The 26,123-nt window shown below is 45.6% G+C and overlaps 1 protein-coding gene across 8 annotated transcripts in view; it reads left to right on the top strand.

Moving 5' to 3' along the window:
• The first annotated feature begins 2,911 nt into the window (after positions 1-2,911).
• Positions 2,912-26,123, top strand: part of Septin11 (septin 11) — an 85,768-nt gene continuing 62,556 nt past the window's right edge. For all 8 annotated transcript variants that reach the window (XR_004389446.1, XM_032916366.1, XM_032916367.1 and 5 more), the window contains exon 1: positions 2,912-3,086. Coding sequence is in view for 7 of the 8 variants with exons in the window: in XM_032916366.1 (XP_032772257.1) it covers positions 3,060-3,086 (27 nt within the window). In the remaining variant the exon portion in view is untranslated. The remainder of the gene's footprint in view (positions 3,087-26,123) is intronic.

Genomic DNA, 26,123 nt, shown 5'->3' on the forward strand with positions numbered 1-26,123 from the left:
CTCTTACATTAGATTTTTTTAAAGGAAAGGGGAAAGATACAGAAACAACCTAGACAACTTACCTAAAAACTAAGACTAAACATAGAATGCAAAGGTTTTGTCTTTACTTCATGTGATTTCTTGAGGGCACTAAGGGAATGAAATGAGGGTCTGATGGATGTTGTGTCTTCAGGAACCTTTAATAAGAGACAAGTTCACTTGAAAACTCAAATCCCACTAAAAAGTGGCATTGATCTTACATGAGGAACAATGTTACACATTTATTATATATCTTTCCTAAAATAAAAAATTGAAGTCACTTCTATGCTTGCTAACCCCTTGGGCTTTTTTCACTGCCCTCAGGATCAGGTACTAAATTCTTCCTATGGCAATAATTGATTGTTCATAGCCTTAGTCTCTAGTTCCACTCAACATTTATAGAATATGTAAAATGGATTCATCATTCAACTTTATTGAGTATCGCAATGTTGCCCAAATTCTTTCCCTGGGAGACGCATTAGCAGCATCTACCCTTCCTCCTAAGGCCCACAGACAAACTGAGGCACCATGCAACCAACGTTCACTCTGGAAACCAATGAGTTCATTGGGCTTCTTAGATCACAGATGAGGGGTTACTTAGTGAGGGTAAGTACTCCCTTCTTAGAGGCCACACTAAAAACTGACATCACCCAGCAGGGATGGAGGCTTTCCAATAGTCATATAGATGGATCCCCCCTCTCCTAGTCTCCTCAGCCTTTACACTGTAGCCCTTCCTGGGGACAAAGTGCAGCTAAGGCAGAGGTATACAGGAAATGTGGTAGTAGGTGGCTGGATACCCAGTGAGGGGCTCCTGAGCCTCACTCCACACTCTGAGCGAGGTAAGGAGTCAGCAGCCACAGCTGGGATGCTCATTTGCACCAAGATGGCCGTTGTTTGGCCTGGAGGATAGTTCTGTACAACATGTACGGTGTGGGCTAGACGCCAAAAGGCAAAGAAGCACTCTTGAGTTCAAGGTCTATCGATTATTACTATGACAACCCCTTAACAGCCTAGTTCATCTGCAACAATGGCTGGGGTGAAAGTAAGTCACAGTTCCTGCCTGTTGTCATCTGAAGTTATCTATCTATCTATCTATCTATCTATCTATCTATCTATCTATCTATCTCAATATCACCAGCCTCCCCTTCTAATCTTGAAAGTTTTTAAGCTTGAATAAGAAATTATTCACAACCCTCATATGCACCTGCCCTGATACCCATCCCCCAACCAAAGAGCCAGAAAGCACTGGATTAGAGTCACAGAGGAAAGGAATTCTTGTGCTCTTGCATAGCACTCATTCGAGTGACATCTTACAAACTGAACAGGGTTTTTGCTCACTGTGTAATGGTGTAAATGAAGTCCCCATTCTCAAAAGACAAGTTATCTACAGAACAGAAAGTGACCGGAATAAGGTAGTGCTGTTCAGGTCTGAGCGAGCCAGAAGCAGGCTTGACGTCAGAGCCCCTCCTCTTTCAACACTCTACTCTAGCTCCATTGCCAAGGGTGGGATTCACTCTAGGTGGCTTCTAGCTCCTCACTCACCGTATCAGAGCAGCCCAGCATCAGGATCAGTTACGGGTGAACCAGTGCTACAGAACCACTTACCCTCAGCCAAAGGCTGAGCAGAGCGTCTGAATCCCGTGGCCAAAAGTGGGACTCCAGAAACTTGGATGTTTGAAGTCTCAGGTCAGACTCTCATGTGCCCCAGTTCCTCCCAGGGCGCGTTCATATTACAGCCCTCCCCTTGCCTCTTTCCCTGTGTTTCAACCCACCTGGTTTCCTCAACTCAATCAAGTAGCTATCCTCAAGTAATCGTGGGCCTACCAAGCATAGACACCCACAGCGCACGACACCCCTCACTGTTCAGCCTATGTCAGATGCATGCCCAAGGACCCGCCATTTCGCCTGCCACTCAGATACAGTAATATTCCAACATTTGCCGGAAAAAAAAAATCCTTGATGGTGGAGGAGTCCTCCAGGTTTCCTGTGCCGTGAGTCGCACCCACTTGTCACCCGCTTTGCGCCTTCGCTGTGCACCACACCCCTCAGCCAGGGTTGAGCTTGCACGCCTCTGGTCCCTGGGTCATCCGGTCTGTCTCGGGGATCCAATGACACGTCTACTAACCTCTCTGTACCAGTAACCTTTCCAGTAACACGGTGGGGAAAAGCTCTGGAGAAAGCTCACAAACGGCCTAAATTCTCCAGCGGGCACTGGATTTTTTTCTTTTTTAATTAACCCCTCCGCCGCCCCCGCCTCCAGTAGCCGGTGGTGGGTTCACGACTACGTCCTCAGTCCTCTTTCTCTCAGAAAGCGATCCCCAGTCCGGCCGCACACTACAGCGACGGTTTCCAGCAGCTGGTTTAGTCTCCTTTCTGATGGAAGGCCCAGCAGACCGGCAATTCTTTCCTCGTGGGGTGCGCTCTGCCCTAGTAGGTTACCCACCGCACCTTCTAAGCGGACTCCTCTGGATGGGGAGTGTCACCAGGATAACTTTCCAGAGGTGCAGACTCTGCACCCTGTGGTCCCCTAGCCTGCCTGCCCCACCCCATAGCAGCTCCAGGTGCCGGCTCCGCGCAGCGCGTGGCAGCTCGGGGTTGGGACCTCGGCGCCTAGGCTTTTACGCGGACTCCAGCACGTGTTGCAGGAGGGGGAGAGTCGGGCAGCGTCCGGGCACAGGACAGTTTAGTGGGGCGGAAGAAAGCCACAGGAGGGAAGGTGTCTGACTTCACAGATTATCAACCTATCAGCTGACCAGGATCATGGTTCACCCGCCGCGTTCCTCCGCTCCGCTGGGGTCAGGTCTCTCTCTGCACCCCCGTTCCGGGGCAGGTAATGGTTGAGTCCAGGCGGGAGGCCATGTTGCTGGAATAAAGCGGGCGGGGCGGCGCGGGCGAGCAGATGCGGCTGGAGGCGCGCGGGAGCCGGGCGCGAGCAGGGCGCAGCCGCGAGGGAGGCGCGGGGGAGGCCAGCGGGAGCCGGAGCACCAGCAGCAGCCAGTGTCGGTGAAGAGCAGCCGGGCGCAGCCAGAGCCACAGTCGCGATGGCCGTGGCGGTGGGGAGACCGAGTGTAAGTCCTGGGCCCTCGCACGCTGATCCCAGGGCGTCGGGTGGGCTCTGTTTCGGGGCGCGTGCTGGTGGAGACTTGCGGGGACCAGGAGGGGGGCTCTGGGTGGTGGCTGATGGGGCTGTGGGTGTGTGCATGAATTTGGGCGCGCGTCTGGGGCGGAGGGGAGCTTGGGGAGCCCACAGGCTGAGAGCCTACCTGATGCAACATTAGATTGCCTTGGCGCGCCCCTGTTTCGGGGATGTGGGAGGAAAAGGACCCTTCCGTGAGGCGCCCTTAGAAGGGGTTTGCCTGAGCTGCTGCTTTCCCCAGCTAACCTCTCTTCCCGGCGCACAACGCTTAGCTGGTGACAGTGGAGGAAGGCGCTGACTGAGGAGGGTTTCCTCGCGGTTCTCCCGCGCCCTGGGGGCGATCGGGGCATGAGAATTGGGAGCTGAAGCGCTGTGTCACAGGGCTGTAGAAGCGGGTCAAAGGGGTGGGATTTCCGTGGTGGCTTACCCCCCGGTGCATTGTGAAATTCCGGACACCCTCAGGCGCCCACCCGGGTGACCGGGCCCTGCCCAGGATGTGGACAAAGCCCTAGGCACACACACAAAGTTTTCAAAGGGCTCCCTTTCGGGGTGGGTGGAAGTCCTGAAATACTCTGCGGCTGGCAGGCCGGGGGCGGCAGTGCTGAATGCGGGGCTCCGGGAAGAGGAAGGGAGGGTGGGTGCCTGGAGATGTGCCCCAGCACCCGAAGTCAGGGAGGGGATGCTCCTCTCCGGACTCTGGGCGGGGGTACGCGCCACGGGCTGTGCATCTGCGGGTATAGACTCCGGGTTTCCAACTCCAGAGCCAGCCAGAACGAGTGGGACTTTGAGGATGTAGTTAGGGTCTGCTCCCCAGCCTCGGGTGAAAAGGAGGGAAGGGGCGGTGGCGGCAGCGGCCGCCTTTCCTTTTTATTGAAAGGAGCCAAGCCCAGTGGGAAAGGCGGAGTCCTCTTCTCTCTGGTTTTCTTTGTCAACGTTCTTAGCCCACTTTTGCCTGGTCTGCCCTGGGGGCGACTTCGGTGGAGGTCTTTCCTGGCTAGTACCTCATCTTCTTCTTCTTCTTTTTTTTTTTTTAATTTTCCTTTTCAAACTTTACAGCTAGCTTCAGGTGGTGGCCTAATATTTTGCAGCTATAGAGAAAGTCTTAGATGCTGAAAACTGCCAAACCCCAGATGCTGAGTCTCTTGGCTCTCCCACCCCCTTACAAACCTCTTCACACACCACCACCTTCTGCACCCCTGAGGAGTCTTAGCCCAGCAGGAAGTTCATGGGGTCACTCTTTGCAACATCTGTAGTTGCCTTTTCTGCTGCAGTTTGAGGTGCTTTGAAAGACTTTACCCTACAATCAGAACATGTTCACTGGGCATTATCAAGTGTTGCTGTGAGTCTTTTTAGGCCTTCCAAACTCTGTTAAAGGATACATCCTTAAGAATTTTGTCTTCCTCTTCACCACACAAATTATGCCCTTGTTAATTGGTCGGAGGCGGTCATTACTGAGGGAATTTGCATAGTCTCTGGGCTGATGATCTCTTTATTACTAGGGTAAGGAAACCAAGGTTAACTCTTGGCCTTATTTTTCAGGGCACAGATTCAAAGAACTAAAATAACAATGTATGTTTTAGAAGCATTGGCAAGCGTCTGGGAATGCACGTATCCTGTGTAGGGGGTGTCCTTTTCAGAAACACCTATTGGCCAGTGCATTCTTAAGGGCTGGGGGAGGTGGTAGGAATAATTTGCTCCACATTTCCAATAAATTAGTAAGTTCATATATGTCAGTTAAATAGGAACGATATGTGGGGTTGAGATTTAGTTGTGTGGCTGTAATCATTTCCAACCCGGTGTCTGCCAGCCATATGTGAGCTTAAAACTACAGTTCTTGTGCAAGACCTTTCATTCAGATAATAGGGGAGATTTTGAAAGTATGCGTATACAGAGAAGATTGCTTCTTTATGCATAGTCTGTTGTCACTGGAGTTAAGATGGAATTACTTAAAACTTGAAAACAAGACGTCTGTTTCCCAGTTGTAGGAGTGGTCAGGAATGGACTACAGAGTCGAATTAAGGCTTTTAGGAGACTGCAGAGAATGATCAGACTGTTTCGGTCTATTCTCTGGAATTCGTAACTCGGTGTGTTCAACTCCTGTGAGTGCAGAAAATTCTCCAGGCCCAGCTCCTAGAGGTCTGTGTTGCATCTGTAATGTTGACATTTTCTACCTCTCCAATCCCGTTATATGCTCTGTGGTTTGGACACAAGACAGAAAGGGGATGGGGAAGGAAAAGAGGCACTCTGAAGTGGACTTATTCATGAATGGAGTTCCCTTTAGTTCTTTCGAAGTCATTAAGAAATAACAACAACAACAACAGCAACAACAACAACAACAACAAGAGTTGTTGAGGAAAAAGATACAACTCTTCTGTCTGTACAAACCACTGTTCCTGTCCAGAAAAAAAAAAAAGAATGTAATCTGAGGAAGGTGCTCTCAGTTTTAGACATTGTAGGGTGATGTTTGCAGAGAGTAAAAATTCAAATTTAACAAACAGAAGTACTTGTATATAAATGTCTGGGTTTTTGTGGTGGTTTTGCCGTGTTGAGGGTTGAATCCAGGGAGGGCTATGTGTTTCTTGCTCAGCAGACCACTGAGTTACATCCAGCTTATCAGATGCTGTGTTTTTTTTAGATTATGGAATGCATATATTCAGTTAAAAATGCTTAAATTTCACGACTAAATTCACATCTTTCTTAGGTAGATGGACATGTTGTTAGTGAGCAGGCAAAGGGTGCGGTTTAATGTGGTGCTGTTTGTTCCATATTTAATCTGCATCCCTAGCTTGTCCCATGTCCCCACTGCCTTGTCTCTGAGAAGGCCCCAGAGCATAGGTGCTGTTTCCAGCGTGGACCTAGTTTAGCAAGAGTGCCCTCCTATGGACATGTCTCCTCCATATTGGATGGATTAGTATTTTTGCATCCATATCACAAGCAGCTGTTTATTCCTAGCAATGTAATTGGTAATTACTTGGGAATCAGGCTTTACAGGTGAGATGCACACTCTCTTCTAGGGCATGGTATTTATGTTCTAGAATTTTCGGAATGTTACAGTTTTGTTACTTCCTCAATGCGGAAGCATTTCTTAAATTTTTTTTTTTCCTAACGAGGGATCTGTTTCAACTTTTCCAGTGGTGTCAAAGGCCTGTGATGTCCTTCAAGAGATTTATTTCATTGCCCTTTCATCCAATGAACTAAAAGAAATGGGAGCCCAAGTTACTCTTCTGTCCACTTAGCACCACTATCGATCGTCTGCCTACTTATGGAGGACCTACTTTGTGCCTGTTTCAGTCCTAGGCGTCAGGGACCAGCTGTGGACAATAAACTCCCTCCTGACCTGCAGCCGCCGTTTACTTACGTATTCATTCATTTTTTAAAAGGTTCAAAATCCTCATGTATTATGGTGAACAGACAGATGCCTGTGGGATTTTTAAACTAGGGAGAAAGGAAGCCTGTGGTTGGGACTCAGCTTTTTTTTTTTTTTTTTTTTTTTTTTTTTTTTTTCTGAATTTTTTTAAAAGTTTCTTCTGAAAAACGTCTTGGAGAGATGGGGGTTGTGTGTAAGGAATTAGTGACATCAAATACCGTTTTCTTCTGTCCTAAATCGACATTTCTGTGATTTGAGATTTGTGATTTGAGTAGACGGAGGAATCTGGATTGGTATGTCTGGTGAAAGGTTAACGGAGCTGAAAAAGTTCAGGGCCGAGCCATCACAGCAGTGTTTGGACTCTGTGGCTGGGTTGCATTCTATAAAAAAAAATAACTATTTTGTTAGTGCTATGAACTATATATACGTTGAGGAGCAGAGTCTCGGTTAAGAACCAGTAGAACAGCGTAAAGCGCAGTGACACACCTTTAAAAACTGTCGGAAAACCAGATCATTTCCTTTCAAAGGATTTTAAATGGCCTTTACTAACGCGCCTATACAGAACACACCCCGCCACTGTCAGGTGACAGGTGCTGGTGGTCAGGTCACTACCTCCGTCAGCCTCTAGAGGTTTACTTCGGCAAGCATGACCCTTCTTGGTTTAACTGCTAATTAGAAACCAAACTGCCTGGCTGGCCCCACCTGACTATGGGAACGCCTTGACTCTGGATGCTTAGCGTTGGGCCGGGGTCACTGCGTGTCTCTGTTGGGATGGTGGGATTCCACGCCGTCACAGTTTGGAGGGCTGGCTTTGATTGATTGCCAGAGCACTAAGGGGAGCTTCGGTTTTGTTCTTTTTTTATGTGATCTTGATTTGGTTGAGAAGGAGGGGGCTGGTTTCGGGTTTTAACCTTTTGCTGGTACTTGTCTTTTGTGGCCTCGGCTACCCCTGTGGACGTTGGGATCAGCAAAGTTGAACCGCTATTTAAGACTCAGCGAATCTAAAGCTTCTCTCCTTTTTCCCCAAGGGGACCTCCTTTATAATATAACTGGTACCCTCCCCCACCTCTTTTAAATGTAGATCGACAGAAGACTCTCTTCCAACTAAACAACACCTCGGCTGACCCTGCTGGCAGTCCATCAGTGCAGCTTCTGTTGGACATAAAAAAACCATACAAGGGTGGAGGTGATACAGGCAGGATTCCAAGAAGAATTTGCTGGGTGACCAGAAATACAATTTGCATCCACTGAGTCAGAAACCAGGAGTGTGTTCCCCGATGTGGCTAAAGGCAAATCCAGGCTTGTTTTTAGTGTCAGTGTCAGTGACCGAGAGTGCGGTGCTCAAGTCCGCTCACACAGGAAGTTAGCGGTGCAGACACCGTCCACCCGAGGAATAGGGACCCCTGTGGGATGGGCTGTGATATGTCCAGAGAGGGAACAGGCTGGAGACACAGGAAGGAGTCATCCTCCAAGAGGGTAACTTTGGACCCTACCAGTAGGACTTCTGTTCAAAACAAACGACAACCAAACAAAAATTGTTTTTTTTTTTTTCTGCTGTGAACCGGAAATGAACTACTATGAAATTTACTTTATTTCCTTTGATAAGTAGCATCACTTGGGGAAGAATTTGTAATTTTCTTGGAAATGGGAGACAGCCCTTCCTCTCTGTAAAACGTTATTTTACCATGTGTGACTCACTTGCTTTCCGTGTGCAAGTGCAGAGTCTGTGACTGTGAGTCCTCACGTGTAGTTCCTGCTTCTCACCATGATTTGGCTCTTTAGTTGAGGTATTGGTCCAGGCGGTTGAATCGAGCCAGTTAGGGTTGCTGGAGCCAGTGGCATTGCTTTCTGACTGACAGAGGAAAGAAAGTACAAGGTGGCCGTGCACAAGTGTTCTAAGCCGGAGGAACAGTGTGTGCAAAAAGCTTTGGGAGTGAGAGGTCCTCTTGAAGAAATCCAGTGTCGTGCAGCTGTTAGCCTTCAGGGTTTGTGGAGAGAGTGGACTGACGTGAGGCAGGAAGTACAAATCGTGCAGACGGTTTTTTTTTTTTTTGCATTGTTGTATCAGTTATAATTATTGTTATGCTATATGTGACCATCCTAAGGGGACATTACTTCAGAGTGAGGAAAAATCACTATTGTTTAGTCAACAGCATAGTAAACTGTGAAAGCAAGGTTAAAAGAAACGTGACTGACCAAGTAGTAGCCTCCAGCATAGGACTCAAATGAAGTATTCTCTCCCTCTCCCTCTTCCTCCTCACTTCCCCCCTCCTGCCCCCGCCCGTTGAGGCTGAAGACTCACAGCTTTCTTCAGTTGGCCAATAATATCATCAGAAGTCCTCCATTTGGATTCTCTATTGCAGTTCTTCAAGCTTCCAGAAAACATGCTTTGAAATGCATTGTGTCTCTGTTGGATTCACTTTCCCGGGAAGGTCTAGAGTGGTTTGCATTTTCCTGGGAGGATCCTGTGGATAGCAACATTGTAACTGGCCAGCTGTGTTTCTCCTGGCCAGGTGCTCACCGTCCATCCCCGCTCACGGCGGCTTCCTCCTCTCTCCTCTTCCTCCGCCTCTCTCCTGCAGACATTTTATGTAGACATGTCTTCACTGCTGCTACTCTCTAAATACTGTATCTCCTCTTCATGCCTTGCTCCCAACCTATTTCTGAGTCTTGGCTGAGGGAAGATGCTGAAAATCTGCAGACTGTTAATTCTCCAGGGTTAATTTCTGCGGAGAGATAGGAGAAAGGATCAGGAGAGGAGACCCCTTTCACAACGTCCTTGGAGGAGATGCATGAGGACCGGGAGCTTTAGCTAGCAATTAGGATTATCAGAAGAAGGACCGCAGAGCCCACTGGGTCCTATGAGAATAGGACTATGTGGGGTTGGGGATTTAGCTCAGTGGTAGAGCACTTGCCTAGCAAGCACAAGGCCCTGGGTTCGGTCCCCAGCTCCGAAAAAAAAGAAAAGAAAAGGAAAAAAAAAAAAAAAAGAATAGGACTATGTACCAAACACCTGGCTCTCCCTAAGTTTTAGGACCCGTTCATTTGTCTCATTTGTGTGTGTAATTTTTTTTTGTCATATACACATGTGAATCTCATTAAGTGTGTCCACTGAGTTTATTCTAACCTGATTTTAAAACTCAGGAAAAAAAAAAGGAGCCATGGTGGGTGGGGGGGATCTTTGTGCAATGAGGAACTTGTTCAGGATCTTGATTTTTTTTTTTTTTTTAATTTTTCAAATGGCTCCTACCATATGTGTCACACTGGTCTTGAACTAGCAATGTACCTGCTAAGTGGCCAAGTGTGTTCTCAAAATTCATGATCCTTATGCGTTTGCCTACACGTTGGCATTACACGCATGCATTACCATGCTTGGGGGCATCTTGATTTTTAGGTTTTCTATTGGAATCTCTGTTCTGACAACCATGCCTCTGTGTGTGTATGACATCCAAGGGAGAAGCAATGAGCACCGGAAGGTAGGTCGAGCTATCACTTACCTAGTTTGAGTCAGCCCATCGGTGGGCAAAGCTTTAGAGTGGTGGTATTGGCTGTTGCTTTTGCTGTGGACAGGCAGTTAGTTATTTGAGGCAGGGGGATTTCTGTTTGCTCAAGGTTTGAGGCGTTATAGACCATCCTGTTGCGGCCATTTCTCTAACCCTGAGACCAGGTGTTCAAATGTGTGAACCTAGGGGTCATATTTTAACATTTAAGTCCCAAGAGGAACCGAAGCTTTTAAGATCAACATGCACGCAGGCTTACTGACTCAGGTATGATGGCTTACACGGCAAGGAATTACTTCTCCTTCAAGGGTTTATCCACTCTGTCTTCGAGGACTGGTCTGTTTTACATTGGTTCCAGCCCCCAGCCCAGGCTTTTGTCTCTGGTGGCAGAGGAGAAAGACACGCAGGATCCTGAGCTGTTCTGATGATCACTTTCCCATGAATTTCACTGGCTAGCCAATCCTCCAAAAACTCATCAGAATAAGAATGGATAATCTTCAGGGAAAGAGTAGCCCTGTGAGTCACTTGGGCAAGCTTGAGGGCCTTCCTCCAGAGGGAGGCTGCTACTGTTTTGAATGACAAATGACATTTGACCATTCTGTCCTACACACTGAATCTTCTAAATCTTCTATGAAGCCAAGGGTCCTTGTTATTAGGTGTGTAAGGGGGAGGGGGAAGGGAGAGGGGAGGGGAAGGGAAAAGAGGGAAGACCAGAGGGAGAAGAGATTGATTTACTCAGCAAAAGTTCATTTCTCATTCAAGAATCTTGAATTGAAATTCAGGGCCTTTTTTTTTTTTCTTTTTAATGATTGGTCTGTAGTGATTTTCCTCGCTTTCTTAGGCCTGTTCTGATTGCGGCTGGTCATGGTGGGGTGAAGACAAAGTAGTAAGGAGAGCTAAAGGGACCTGTCTGCTGAAAGCGACATGCCCATTGTTCTGTCAGGGTGAGCTTCCAGCCGCACCATAGCCAAGTGATGTGGCCTTCTGCACGACCTTCTGTACTCCCAGCCCCAGCTTAGGACTTTATGGGAAATGTCTGTGAGGCCATTAGGATTTCCAGCTGCTTGACGGAATTATTTCCCTTGGGAAGTTTCCAAAGCAGACATTTCCCAGCCAGTCTGTCCTAAATGCAGATGTCGCTTCCTTCCCTTCCCTCTGCCCCCTGCCAAGAGCTAGCCTCTCTTAGCAGTTTGGGGAAGAAACCAGGATGCTCCTGCTGAATTTGCCGAACTCTTGACCTTAGGGGGTTACTTATTTCCTTTGTAGATTAGTAACAGTCTTCGCCCAAAGAGTTACAGATTAAATGGTTCTGCTCACTCAGCCATGCCTACCAATGATAACCTGGAGGTCTACAGTGAAACGTAGTTGGTGGGGGGAGGGGCAAGTGACTGCTAAGCTAGTAACAGATTTGGGCTGAAGGCTGGGTTCAAGTGTAGATGGTCACCCATCACTCTAGTGGGAACTGAGCCCCGGAAGTGTTTGGCCCCTCATCTTTTACTTAACACACCTTTGATTTCTGTTCTGTCAATTCTGTTTACCGTGACGTGAACCTTCATCGTAAACCTCAGGTTGTTTAGGGGCTTTGGGCAATTTCTTTCTTTGAATTCCCACAATAGTGGCTGACCGCAACATTTATATATGTCACACACACACACTACACATATATGCAAATATATATAAATGTATAGAACTGCAACATTTATATATGTTCCGACTTATATATGTCATAACGTTTGTACATACTCTTAGATTCCTTTATCTCTTTGGAGATACTGGTTAATAGTTGGGCATGATGGTGTACCTATAGTACGCACCTATAGAATGAGGCAGGGGAATACTTGGGAGTTAGAGGCTAGCCTGAGCTACAGAATGAGACTGTCTCCCCCCAAAATCACATAAACAAATCAATAAATAAATCTCTAAATAAGTAACAATGGTTTATCAAATAGTGATAGGACCAGTATAAAGCAAACCCATATCACAAGGGCTGTGTGATGGACCAACTCTTGGGCATGGTCATGCATTCTTTGTCTGCCAACCTTAAGGAAAGGGCCTCTGTTGTGTACTTGCCTTTCCAATAAACCTTGGCTGAAGAAGTGAAACCCCCTGCTCCAAGTGTGTGGTCTGAGACTTGCATTGAGCATGTGGGGACCCTGCTTCCATACAGCTTCCCTTTGTCTGCTGCTCTGTGAACCTCAGGTAGGTGTGGACTCACAGTTGTGCCGATGACCCCAGGCTTAGCTTTTCTGACCTGTGTGCATGTCTGATGTGCAAGGAATTGCTATTTCAAAGTGAATCTATGACTGAGGGCATGGAAAGTGCTTGGTTCGAGACTTCCCCTTGGGTCAGTAAGTCGGGCAATTCTGAGGTACAGGATACCTGTCTCCTGAGGGTCCCATAATGATCTCAGGCTGTAGGTGCCATTGGCTTCCCAGTCACTGTCCCAGCTTCTCCTTCCAGTTTCACCCTATCACACAAAGCTGCATCATGTAAAACTTTGCCTCAAGTCCTTACCTTTTAAGGAAACCTGGATAAAATCACATTATTTCTTGCTTCGGGTGCTTTTCAAGCCCATACAATACAGGAATCTGAATATTTTATACCATCGAGCGACTTGGGTTGTTAAATTGATGCTCAGGCAATTGACCATTTACTAGATTTTTACCATTATTTCATGAAGGACAGACATCAAACTTGTAAGAATGAGATTCTGAAAAGAAATGAGTGCATACCAGAACTTCTCTGTAATTTTTATGTGTAGATCTTTGGAATGGAACTCTCATGTGCTTGCTCCTGAATGGATAATGTTCATTGAGAACTGGATTTACATATTTACAGGGAAATCACATGTATGTATGTTATGTATGTATGTATGTATGTATGTATTTAATGTATATGAGTACATTGTCACTCTCTTCCAGAAGAGGGTGTCAACTCCTATTACATGTGGTTGTGAGCCACCATGTGGTTGCTGGGAATTGAACTCAGGACCCCTGGAAGAGCAGTCAGTGAGCCATCTCTCCAGCCCCACATCACATTTTTTTAGTTAGTGCAGTTTAGAGTGATCGAGAGCCTTTGTTTTCCTCTTTCTCTAATTTGCTGGCTAGCGATGAGACCGAAGACAACCAGGTTGGCAGCTCTTTGAGTAAAATACAACCTAAGGATCCGATCATGGGTTTTCTCTCTGTGGTGTGTGAGCTCATGAATGCAGCAGCCATGTCATGTTTAGAAGACGCTTTTCACAATTTCTCTTCATCTTCCAACACGTATGTTCTTTGCACCCCATCTTTGAGCTTCTCCAGGATTTGGAGTGGGCTTTAGAGATGTCTTGTTCTGGGCTGAGCTCTCAGTAAATACTTATTCTTAGCACTTTGACGAACCTTGAGTCTCTGTATTAACCTTGGCTCACTGCGCGCAGACCTGACCCAGGCTGAGAGCAGCACTCATCTGTGGGGTAGGAACAAACATTTGGAAGGCAGTTTGACACTGTCCATTGAGGGAAACGACAGTCGTGGGCTCCCCGCCTAAGGCGGTGACCTCCCTCATCGTGATCTTTTAAGCCAGGTGTCCAGTACCAGCCGTGAATTCCGGGCTGTGGGGCAGGTCTCGGGATTGAGCGATATTGAGGCTCTGATTAGTTTCTTTGCCCAAGAGTTTTTAGGATAACTCCTCAAATGGTCTCTGTACTCGGCCAGAGGCTGTTTCCGAAATCCTGGAGAGATTCTTAGAAAGGTCACGAAGCAGGCAGATTCCTCTTGGCATCATCCTTTTCTCCCCAACGTTAATTAATATCTCCTCCCTATCTCCGAGATATGTGCTTTGACCTGGGTGTGCTCCAGCAGCCTGAGACTGGTACCTTGGCCTCGCTTCTGTACCTGCTGGTTCTGCACCTCTTTGTTTTCAGTCTCTTCCCACTGCAAAACTGCGTCTTAGTCACCTCTTCCTGAGGGAATGTTGGCCGCAGAGTTTGTAGCTGAAGCACACGTTCATCTTTGAACCCTCTGAGAGAGTTTTGTGATTGTTGCGAGTCGGGTTTGCCTCATTGTGAGATTTAAAATCTCAGGTATTTTCTATGGGTTTTAAGGCAGACAGGAAAGGTTGCAGCCGTTGGAATGATTAATCATTGGTTTGCTCTCTGGAAGCTGCAGCTTAAAGATGGCTTTTAAGCTGGGTGTTTGAAGAGCTGCAGCTGAGCTGGGTTTGGAAAAAAGGTTTATTTAGCATGCGTTAGTTATACACGGTGACGTGTTGAATTATGACATTTTCACGCATGTCTATAGTGTGTTTTGATCAGACCCACCCTTCGTGCCCTCCTACAGCTCCTCCCAAGCCCATCTCTCTTCCTGCCCATTTCCCATTCTCTTCTTCTGTCATATGTGTTTTTTTCTTTAACTTTTTCAAACGTACTTTTTTAGTTTTTTTTAAAAATTCCATTTTTATGTCATTGCTCATGAAAATGATGACATCACTTTCCCCTTCCTTTGTCTTCTTCCAAATGCTGCCCCACAATTGATCGCTTCCTCTTTCCTGGTTGTTATTACTACACATATGTATTTATGTGTGCACAAGGATAGAAATATGACCTGCTGGGTCTGTTTTTGTTGTTTCTATGTATATGGTTTTAGGACTGGCCACTTTGTGTTAGACAACAAACTCTATTTTGTATGTGCGTGTGGTGTGTTTGATAGCCCAATGGGTTTCATTAGCGTTGCTCATAGAGACACAAATGAAGAGTTAGTTACACAGCCTTACCTGTCTATGTTATTGAAGAACCCCTACCCCAGTAAATCAACAATTAACTGGCTATAAATCCTTGGAGGTGACACCTTCTGAACCCCTTACCCTGCATGACAGGATCTCCAAGACCCCATTGTATGCAGCTCTTGTGGAGGTGGTCATGGCTGCTGTGACTTCATACATGTAGCGGCCATGTCATGCTTGGAGGACTGCAGTCTATGACTTCCTGCCTTCCTGTGGTTCTTATAGTCATAACACTCCCCTTTCCACCATGTACACTGAGCCTTGCAGTGGTTCGTGTAGTGTCTGAGCAATAACTGTAAGCTGGGTTTTATATCCTAACCCAAGAGGTGGGTGGTGGTGTCCTTTTGGTGTTCTGCAGTGGGATTCATCAGGGAAGTTGGCAGTGCTGCTAAATGGTGTCAGATATCTCTTTTTAAAATAATGATAATTTCATACATTGATATAATATGTTTTGATCACATTTATGCACCCCCTTCTCATTACTGTCTTATTCCCTCCTACTCCCTGGGGACTCCTCTACTCTTTACTAAGCCCCCTCCTACTTGCATGTTTTTTTGTTTTTTTTTTTTAAAAAAACAGCCCACTGAGTTTAATTAAGGTTGCTCATATTAACATGGGTATGAGGCTGTTACTGAAGAAAAATGGCTGTCCTTCAGCAGCCCTTAACTGCCACAGCTCCTCAGTCAGTGATGGGTCTCATGAGTCCCTTCCTTTCCCAATGGAAATCCTTCTCCTCCAAGAGCGGTTTTTGTTCTTCACTGGCTTTTCCTGTTTCCTGTTCTTTTAGTCAGCAAGCATTGTAGCCCAGCTGACACCAGGCAAAGAGAGAGAGAGAAAAGTCCAGATCATATTTCTTTTCACTTTCCAACTGCAACTATACCAGACCCAAGGTCTGTCTTTGTCTTCAGGTCTGGCTGAGTTATCCAGACTCTAATTTCTCCCTTCTGTTTTAACTCATTCTAACAGGCTTCTTCTACCAGTATGGTACCCAAAACCCTTCTAACCCTGTGTCCTATACTGTTGGGACAAATTTCAAATGTATCTGACAAGAAAAGGCTTAGAATCAACAATGATGCCCAGCTTCCATGACTAGGGGGTCTTGTGCTATAGTCACCAGAGGTCAGTTCTTGCCTTTCTCTTGGGTAGATGTGGGAATTTGGCTCCTATAATCAGAAAGGGGAGGGCACCTATTTTATTTCACTTCTTTAACTATGGGATTTGAATAGAACTTGAAAGCTAACCACTAGCTTTCTTTCCTCTTGGGCTGTCCTTCTATGTGACTATTCTGTGGCTTTAAGGCAGGGACAGAAGTAGCCTACACAGGGATGAGGAATGAATCAGAATCTGGAGGGGCTGTTTTATACTGCCCATCCTCTCCACAGAACACTCTGGCAGCCCACAACAAACTGGTTTTTGACCAGCACACTGGTAACAGTTGTTTAACTGAGGGCAACAGGTGCGTCCCTATACTCACAGTTGTATTATGGGTAGACCAGTTGTCTGTTTTAAACCTGCTTATACTAGTTGTAGAAGTTATCATATGTGCATGGTTTAATTTCATATTCAGTAAATCTATGAAATATATGTGTGAAAATTGACTTGCTTCTAAATTAGATGTGTTGGAAAGATTTGGTAAGGTTAAGAATTTTCTAAAATAAAACTCGAGAGTTTAATATAAGCAAAGTATTTATAAAAAGATGGAGGAAAAGATTGAGTTTATACAGAGTCTGGGAGCTAGGGAGATGCTCAGTGATTAATGGCATTTGTTTCTCTCTCATTGTTTCTTTTTATACGTATTTCTTTATATATGTATTTGGAGCCTGGACCTCTACATAGCCCTAGCTGTCCTGGAACTCACGATGTAGACCAGGTTGGCCTTGAAATCACAGAGTTCAAGGTACTTGCATCTGCCTCCCTAATGCTGGGATTAAAAGAAAGGCATGTACAGCTAAATAAAATAACATTTTAAAAAAAGCAAAATAAGTGAAATCACAAAAGATATCTGTATTGAAAGTGTAACCTGGGCAGACTTGTTCAAATTCCTCTGATTAAAAAAAAGCCTTGGCCCTTTATCTAAACAAAGCAAAACAAACAAAACCTCACAAATGAATGCCTGTTTAGATGGTTTGAGGTGAAATCAAATATTTAGGCTATGACTATTTTTGTAATATCTCAACCTTTAAATACGTTTTAAACTAAATTACCCTAAGCCCTGTTCCTCGTAGCTTTGGATAAAGAAATTTGGACTTAGCACAACTGTCCCTTTCAGCTTCTGCTCCCATCCCCTGTGTTAAGCCTGCATTGTTCATGGCTTCTCTACATGACTGAATGGGGGAAACATTTGAGATGAGTGGTTTGCCCTGGGTTCAGATGTGCTTAGATTATTACATCCTAATGCAAATGATTAACAAGCCTTTTGTTTTATTGTTATTTAAAGATAAAAGGATCCTATTTGACTTTTCTTAGGTTAGCCCAGAATAGAGGGACCTGGGATTCCAGATACAAAGAAAAGTAACCCCATCCTGTAAAGCCGACATTAGAGGGCTTTATTTTTATTTCTGTTTTTGTTTTGTCTTGTTTTTGAGGTAGGGCGTTGTGTAGCCCAGGCTGGTCTTGAACTCCCGACTCGTCTTGTCTTCATGTGCTTCACTGACTCCCAGGTGCTGGAACTGCAGGCTTCCAGTGCCACGCCTGGCTAAGTCTAGTCAGTTCTGTCTTTGAGATTCTCTGTAGTCTGCTTTGTATGGGAAGGGGAAGCTGAATTACATGGAGATGAAAGCTAGGGCCACAGTGTGAGCTGTTAGGGTAGCCTTCTTGAGGTTTTGCATTTAATCAAATACTTTGATTTCCCTATATGTCAGCCAGGCCTTCTATAAATTAATCCTGTTAGAATTAAAAAAAAAAATTACTAAGAGAGAGGGAGACGGAGAGAGGGGGAGGGGAAGAGAGAAGGAAAAGAGAGCGGGAGAAGATATGCGTAGAGGTGTTTTTGTGTGTGTGTGTGTGTGTGTATGTGTGTGTGTGTAAATATGTGCAGGTTCTCTAAGAGGCTAGCAGAAGACCTCAGATCCTTTGGAGTTGGAGTGAGGGTTGGTTGTGAGCCATCCTATGTAGGTGCTGGGAATTGAACTCTTTCCCTCTGCGTGAGTAGTTTTGCTTAGCAATCCCTCCAGTCCCTTAATTCTTAATCTTAACCATGAGAAAATTAGGTGTTAAAAAAGCAGGTCACTCAGCATACAGTATACACCTGCATGGAAATTTCCTTCCGTAACACAGTTCCGTGTACAACGTGCATACAATACACAATGAAATCACACGGACATCATCGATTGCCAGTAGGAGCCTGCTGAAGTTAGTGACAGGCTCCAGGCACTTGGGAAATGGAGGGCAGGAACATCAGGAGTTTAAGGTTTTCCTCAGCTACGTTACAAGTTCGAGGCCAGCCTGAGCTACAACCTTATCTTAAAAGCAACAACAGCAGCAAGAAAAGCAAGTAGGACGTTATTTCACAGTAAAGAGGACAGACAGAGAAAGTTGGAAGCGAGCTGTGTGCTGTCTTCATTTCCAGCTGTGGCTGGAGCCATTTTGAGATTTCTTTTGCCTCTACAGTGTTTATGTTACCTTGTGTGTGGGCCTTGCTGCTAGCCTCAACATAACCATCACAATGATTTCCTAATTGAAGTTGTGTAACCTCACATAGTTTTCCTCTGGTTAGAGTTTATAGGTAAACGTTTAGCTTCACGGCGGCTTCATGAGTGGGTTTCTTAGCTGCTGTTCTCAACCCAGTACCTACAGCTGCTCTGTGATGGATCAGGATGGAGACATGCTCACTGTAACTAGCAGCGATCTCAAGGCCAACCTCTCAGTACGGCTTAAACCCTCTTAACATAGTGGGGATATTAGCCTCAACTAGGGCGTGTCTCCGGCAGACAGGGTTTTTAGTGATGATGTAAGTATTCTTCTACCGTATCGTCAAATATGTCAATCACCAGCCATGTGTAGATGGCTATTGAACTCTTAAAATAGGTCTAGTACAGCGGCAGAACTGAAAATTTAATTTAACTTAGTGTTAAAATTATTTATTTTTTTATTAGATGCTTATAATAAAATTCACATCTGAATGTTTTACCTGCATGCACATATGTGCACCACATGTATGCATGGTACCAGTAGAGGTGTTGGGTCCCCTGAGGCTGGAGTTACAGATGGTGCTGAACCACCATGTGGGTGCTGGGCACGGTTCAGGTCCTCTGCCAGAACAACAAGGGCTCTTGTTGCCTAGTTATCTCTTCCTCTGTAATTTAGCTTAATTTTCACTAACTTACATTGAAACAGCGGCATGTGAGGCTAGTTGTTCCTAGATCGCATAACATAACTTTATGAATATAGGCTGGAAATAATTATCCTCTGATCTTTCTTTTGTAATAGAAAAACCCCTGAAGCAGAGTTTCACTATTTAGTCCATGTTGGTTTGAGCTTGCTCTATGGAGGCTGGCCACTGGCAGAGCCCACTTCCTGTATCTGTCACCCAAGTGTTAGAAATGCAAGCATGAGTTACCATGACAGCAAAGACGTTTTTATTAAAGTTGATGGTGTGATAAAGCCTTCTATCCGGTTACTTAGAGTGGTTACTAGTTCATGACCAGTCTTGGGTCATCTGTTTCTCACCTCCCTCCCTCCTCAGAAGGGTTTGAGTCAATTGGAAGCACAGAACAGTCTTTTTTACAGAGCCAAACAAGGACCTGGAGAAATGGCTCAGTGGTTAAGAGCACTGACTGCTTTTCCAGAGGTTTTGAATTCAATTCCCAGCACCCACATGGTGGCTCAAACCATCTGTAATGGGATCCAATGCCCTCTTCTGGTGTCTGAAGACAGTGACAGTGTACTCACATAAATAAATTTAAAAAAAAAAAAAAAAAAAAAGCCAAACTAGTGGTCCGGAAGAGAGAGGGGAACACGTGGCAGCAAAGAGAAATATTCAGTAATCTTCAGAGGATTTTGTGACTTAACAATACAGAGTATATGGATGGTGAAATTATGATGTCATGAGGCGTAATGAGTCCAAAGGTATTTGACCGTCTTTGCACTTGAACTATTTCTTTATAACCACCATCAGCATTGCCACCACCATCACTGCCATTGTCACTACCACCACCACACCACACCACCATCATCACCACCGTCACCATCACCACCACCACCACCACCACCACCACCACCACCACCATCACCACCACCACCACCATCACCAACACTACCACCACCATCATATCAAAAGCAAATTTAACCCCAGTGGAATAGTCACTTGGGCCAGGCTTCTCTGTCCTGTCCTTATATTGAACATCGAGCTTATGCATAATTGAAAGCACCGAAATGCTATTCGGATGCAATATTTATTGAATAGCAGCAGTGCTGAGTATTGGAGACTTTAAAAAAAGTGAAAAGTTTCAGGGTAACTTTTAGACAAGACTCCTCAGAAGCATTAGCTCCAGAGATAAACAGCCTGACTTGGGGTCACACGGAGTGTCCCATGCTCTGTGACTCGCTGGGCTAAGGCTCACAGCGCTCTTCCATAGGGTGGTGACCTCTGGAGGGCAGAGACATGATGCCCCCATCTACTTGTACTGTTGCAGACACTTTTGGGGGAGAAATGTTTCTACATCACTGACGTACTGTAACGGAGTCATTTGTGAAATCGTTTCTGGGAGGTTGAGCATTTATGCCTAGGACTAGCAGACCATTGTGGGAAATGCTAGTTATAAAAGAAACTCTGGTAGCAAGGGCCTTAGAGTCCTAAGGACAAGCGAGGGAAGCAGTGCCTGCTTCGAGGATATTGGGAGTGCATTTCCCCCTACAGCATAGAGCAAGGCTTGTAGCTGAGCTGTTGATGTTGAACTGAAGAGTTGATAATGATTCTCTTTTTTGTGATAGAATGCAGAATATGGATATTCTAAATTTGGAAGCCTGTACCTGGATCTCAGGATTTAGGGGAGATGGATTTGCAATGGCTGGGAAAACTTGTGTCATCAGAAACTCTCCCATCCCAGGCCTTGGCTAAGTGGTTCTATTGATAGACGACACTATGCTGGAGGAAGGGCTGTTGGTACTGTCAGCTCTTTCTGGATGTCTGTGAGCCTTCAGCTGCAGCAGGATGTGGCTTTCTTCCTTATCCTCACGTCCTTACCTCCTGCAGAGTCCACCCGTTGGGTTGTCTTGCCTCGGAAACTGTTCCTGGGAGATAGGGATGGGTCTGTATCTGAGCTTGTCATTTTTGACTCCATGGTTCATGAGCACAGGGGACACTCGGATGGTACCCTATGGTCCTCCCTCTTCACTGCTATGACAGATAGCTGAGACAAGCAGCCCACAGAAATGAGCAGTTTTAGTTTTCAGCTCTGGAGGTCCTTGTCCGTGATGGATTGATGGCGTCTGCAGGGAGGGGAATGCACCATGGGACCAAGTTGTGATCTGTCCAGGATGCAGAAGAAGAGATGGGGCTTGGATCTCACTGTTCCCTTCAAGTGCAAGCCCCCGGGTCCCCAGTGACACCCCAACCCCACCGGAGGGTCCATCTCTTAAAGTTTCTACCATGTCATGATAGCATCAGAACGCTGCCTAAACCTTTAACACTGATCATTTGGGGGGTGGGCATTCAAAGCTCAAAGGATAGCTCCCTCTTGTTTTTTGGTTTTTTTTTTTAGGCTTTTTCTTGAAGATTTTTTTTCATCTTTATTAACTTGAGTGTTTCTTATTTACATTTCAATTGTTATTCCCTTTCCGGTTTCCAGGCCAACATCCCCTAGCCCTCCCCCTCCCCTTCTCTATGGGTGTTCCCTCCCCATCCTCCCCCCTACCGCCCTCCCCCAACAGTCGCATTCACTGGGGTTCAGTCTTAGCAGGACCAAGGGCTTCCCCTTCCACTGGTGCTCTTACTAGGCTATTCATTGCTACCTATGCAGTTGGAGCCCAGGGTCAGTCCATGTATAATCTTTAGGTAGTGGCTTAGTCCCTGGAAGCTCTGGTCGGTTGGCATTGTTGTTCATATGGGGTCTCGAGCCCCTTCAAGCTCTTCCAGTCTTTTCTCTGATTCCTTCAACGGGGGTCCCGTTCTCAGTTCAGTAGTTTGCTGCTGGCATTCGCCTATGTATTTGCTGTATTCTGGCTGTGTCTCTAAGGAGAGATCTACATCCGGTTCCTGTCGGCCTGCACTTCTTTGCTTCATTCATCTTGTCTAATTGGGTGGCTGTATATGTATGGGCCACATGTGGGGCAGGCTCTGAATGGATGTTCCTTCTGCCTCTGTTTTAATCTTAGCCTCCCTATTTCCTGCCAAGGGTATTCTTGTTCCCCTTTTAAAGAAGGAGTGAAGCATTCACATTTTGGTCATCCATCTTGAGTTTCATGTGTTCTCCCTCTTGTTTTTGTTTTTATTTTTTGAGACAGGGTTTCTCTGTGTAACAGCCCTGACTGTCCTAGAACTCACTTGAGACCAGGCTTTCATCAAACTCTTAGAGATCCACCTGCCTCTGCCTCTCAAAAAAGTGGGGTTAAAGGCATGCACCGTTACAACTGGTTATTCTGTATTTTAATGCTGCCTCCTTAATCAAGATCTCTATTTCATGTAATACCCACAAAGCAAACCTTATCCTTACTTGACAAGAGGCCTTTGAGTCCATGGTAGAGCTAAGCCCCAGGATTTAGGACAGAGCTTCATCTAATTAGCTATGATGTCCTTTCCATGAAGGAAGCCATCAAGGCTTTTGAAAGGACCCTAACGAGGCAAATCTTTAACTGTTTCAGCAAAGAGGGCACAAGATCAGTAATGTTTTAATGTCAATTTTCTAATTCCTAGATCTAAACCAGCAGCAGCATGTCTTGAGAAAAATACAGATGCATGATTCAAATCTCATGCTTAACCCACTATCACAGTTAGTAAAATGTTCAACTTAATATTGCCATAACATTATTAAGAAATAGTTACTTTTTAAAAAAAAATAATAGCTCATCTTAATGATTTGTCAGGCGGTTTTGGTTGATTTATGTAAGGTCTGAATGGCGTCACTCATCAGTGTTAAGGTTGTAAAGGAGGGGCTGGGCTCATGGTCGAGAGCACTGGCCCATCTTGCAGAGAGCCCAGGTTTGATTGCCAGCACCCGTGGTGTCTCACAACTATTTGGAACTCCAGTCCCAGGGGATCCAACGGACTCCCTCTTCTGGCTTCCGAAGGCCTTGCACACACGGTGCACAGACACCCCCTGCCCTAACACCACACTCAGAACGGTAAAGGAGTTCATGAGGGGTCTGGTCTAGCACCCATATTAAACTGAGGCATGTGCAGATACCAGAGGCGGAAAGAGTAGCAGAAAGGGTGACGCTCAGATCCTTCTGCTGCGGTCACCACAGAAGCACACACTACCCTGGCAGCGAAGAGAGAAGTGAGGGCTACTGAAGCTCCGATTTAGGGTTGGAAAAGAAAACAGACATTTAGATTTGAAGCGAAATTTTCCCTTCGGAGAATTTTGGCAGCGTTTAAGCCCACGTATTTGGAAAGTATTGTGTGGGACACATAAACACATTTGTAATCTGACTCTGGTAATTTGAAATCTGATTTCGGTTGGAAGAAATTAATTTGTTTTTCTTGTATTTCAATAAAGAGACCATTAAAAACTGGCACATCTATGCATCTGTTTATATAGACAAGGTCTCCTGTAGCCCAGGCTCGTTATGAGCTCCATTTAGTCAAGGATAAGGAATTGCTGATGCCTGCCATGCTCCCACATGGGCTTCCTGCGCTAACATATCTGCTCTTATCTTATCCCTTCTATGCTACGCAGGATCTGACCAACTGAGTTACATCCCGGCTCTGAGATGCCTTTTAGAATTTAATAAAATTTGGGCGTTAGTGATGTACATCATTAAACCCAGCACTCGGGAGGCAGAGGCAAGAGGATCTCTGTGAGCTTGAGGCCAGCCGGGTCTAGAGAGTGATTTCCAAGACAGCCAGGGAGAAACCCTGTCTCCAAACCAAACCAAACCAAACCAAACCAAACCAAACCAAACCAAGAACAGAAAGAATACAATAAAAATTGAAGAACTAAAGCATGCTTTGCGGTGTGTGTGTATGTTTGATGTGTGTTTGTTTTAAGTGAAACAAATGCTTGACCTGTAATCGGACATCCAGTTGGAGAAGAGGAATGAGGTTCAGGTATGGCTGGGTATTGTGGCAGTCAGAAGAGAGCCAGAGAGTGGTTCTAGGGTGTGTGGGAGGCCAGCAAATGTGCATTCTGCAAAGCATGTGCTATATATAGTGAGCAGTTGGACCTCTTCTTTTCCAGTGAGGTCCAATGACAGTTAATGGCTGTTCCTACAGACTATAAATTATTTATGAAACTGGCAAGATGACGATATAAAATTTAAGAGGATATAGGTAGAAGAAAGTCTGTCGCCAAATTCCAATAACTTGTTAGTGCTGGAGTCAGAAGAGAGGCGAGAGGCCACCTCATCCAGGGCTGTCCCTTTGACAAGGACGCTGAAGGCCGGGAGATCAGCTGGGTTGTAAATTGCTCGCCCTCCCTTTCCTTCCCACAGGCCAGCATTTTCTGTTTTTCTTGCTTTTTCTTGTCTGTAGAAAAAAAATGTCCATGTACTGTTGATGACAGCAGCAGAGTCTGGGATGAATGGGAGAGGGAGTTGTTTAGTAAGTTATTTGAAAATGCCTTCCTAGAAGGTCGATTTTGCTTAACACATTTCTGCTGTCTTCATACCGGTCTTGATACTCTCTTCCCACAGAGAAACAAATAAGGCAGTTAGATCATCAATGCTAATGATATGGACAATAACTTGTCATGGGGCTGCCTACCTGTCATTCTGTTTTTCAACAGTCTGAAGCAGGGGAATCACAAGATCGAGGCCAATAGGCTTTGCATAATATGGACCTTAAAAAGAACTGGCGAAATATCCTAGTAGACGATTTGAGTTTCATGGAGTTGATATTCAGCCATCCCATAACCACAAAAATGGTAGTTTTCTGAGGCTCCAGATGTCGGCCTGAGTGGAAAGGCATACTCAGTATCGGGACATACTTGTGAAGACATTTGGGGTGTTCCATGTGGCTCTGGGCGCCCCTATCCTTTGGTTCCTCCTCTAAAACATTTCCATGGAACAACTGTACCACAAAATATGTTGTTGAGCTGTCTGCTGTTCACATGTTAGGCTTGGCTTGGAGCAGCTCCCAAGGCTGCCGTTAGAGTCAGGTGCTGGGTTTCTGTCTCATTTTTCAGGCCAACAGGAACGAGCTGGAAGGGGCGGTGCTCAGTGTCGGTCAGGAGCACAGCAGTGGCTTAGTGTGGAGTTACCAGCTCTACGACTCGCACTGAGGTCCGGAACTCCTGGGCCTGTTGCTTGTTATTGTAACTGGATCCTTTCACTCTGGATATGGGATGGGAATGAATTGGCTCAGAGAGAGCAGCTCTGAGAGGACTTCAGACCTTCTTCATATGCTGGTTTTCTAAATGGACTCCGTTGAATATTTGCAATTAGGAGACATTTTGAGTGCTTAACATTGAAACTTACGGAGAGCATGGAAGTGTTGTGACCCTCGAATCATATTTCAGGCCCCTGACCAAACAAAACAAATCTTTGACTTCAGGCATCAAGGGGATTAATAAATGCCTGCACACTTATTTTTTTCTCAAGAAATTAGAGAAACCCACCCAAACTCAATTGACAGATAACGAGCTCGTAAGTCTGCATACAGCACAGCTGGATAAACACAGTGGGGGCTCCATGGTCAGCAACTTGGACGTGGAGTTTTCTTTTATTGCGTTTAGCCAAGGGGTTATTTAGAAAAACCACCCCCGACATTCCCAGGCCCTGTGATGATTGGTTTAGATTTCAAATTTTTCAGTTTTTTTTTTTTTTTAAATGAGAAGAACTCACACTATTTTGTATGGAAATTAGCAGGTTGCTTTTGGTATTTTCATTTTCGTTGTTTAATTACCTTCCACAGAACTGCCAACACTTAACTCTGTAGCCCAGGCTGTCCTTCCATCCTTGAGATTCTTCTGCCTTCGCCTCGCAAGTGTTGGTATGACCGGTGTGAGTCACCACACTTGGCGAAGGTGGCCGTGGTGGTGGTAGTATTTGTGGTTGTTGTTGTTGGTGGTGGTGATGGTTGTTGGTGTGTGTGTGTGCATTCATGTGTGTGGTGACTGTGACGGTAGCTTTAAGAGAGGCCAGGAAACCGATTATACTATTGTAGCCCAGACTTCTCTTGACCTTGGAATCTTCCTTGGAATCTTCCTGCCTAAGCTTCCGCAGCAGATTCCAGGCGCAGCCCACC

The sequence above is a fragment of the Rattus rattus genome, chromosome 11, assembly GCF_011064425.1.
Source record: "Rattus rattus isolate New Zealand chromosome 11, Rrattus_CSIRO_v1, whole genome shotgun sequence".
NCBI classification, from domain to species: domain Eukaryota; kingdom Metazoa; phylum Chordata; class Mammalia; order Rodentia; family Muridae; genus Rattus; species Rattus rattus.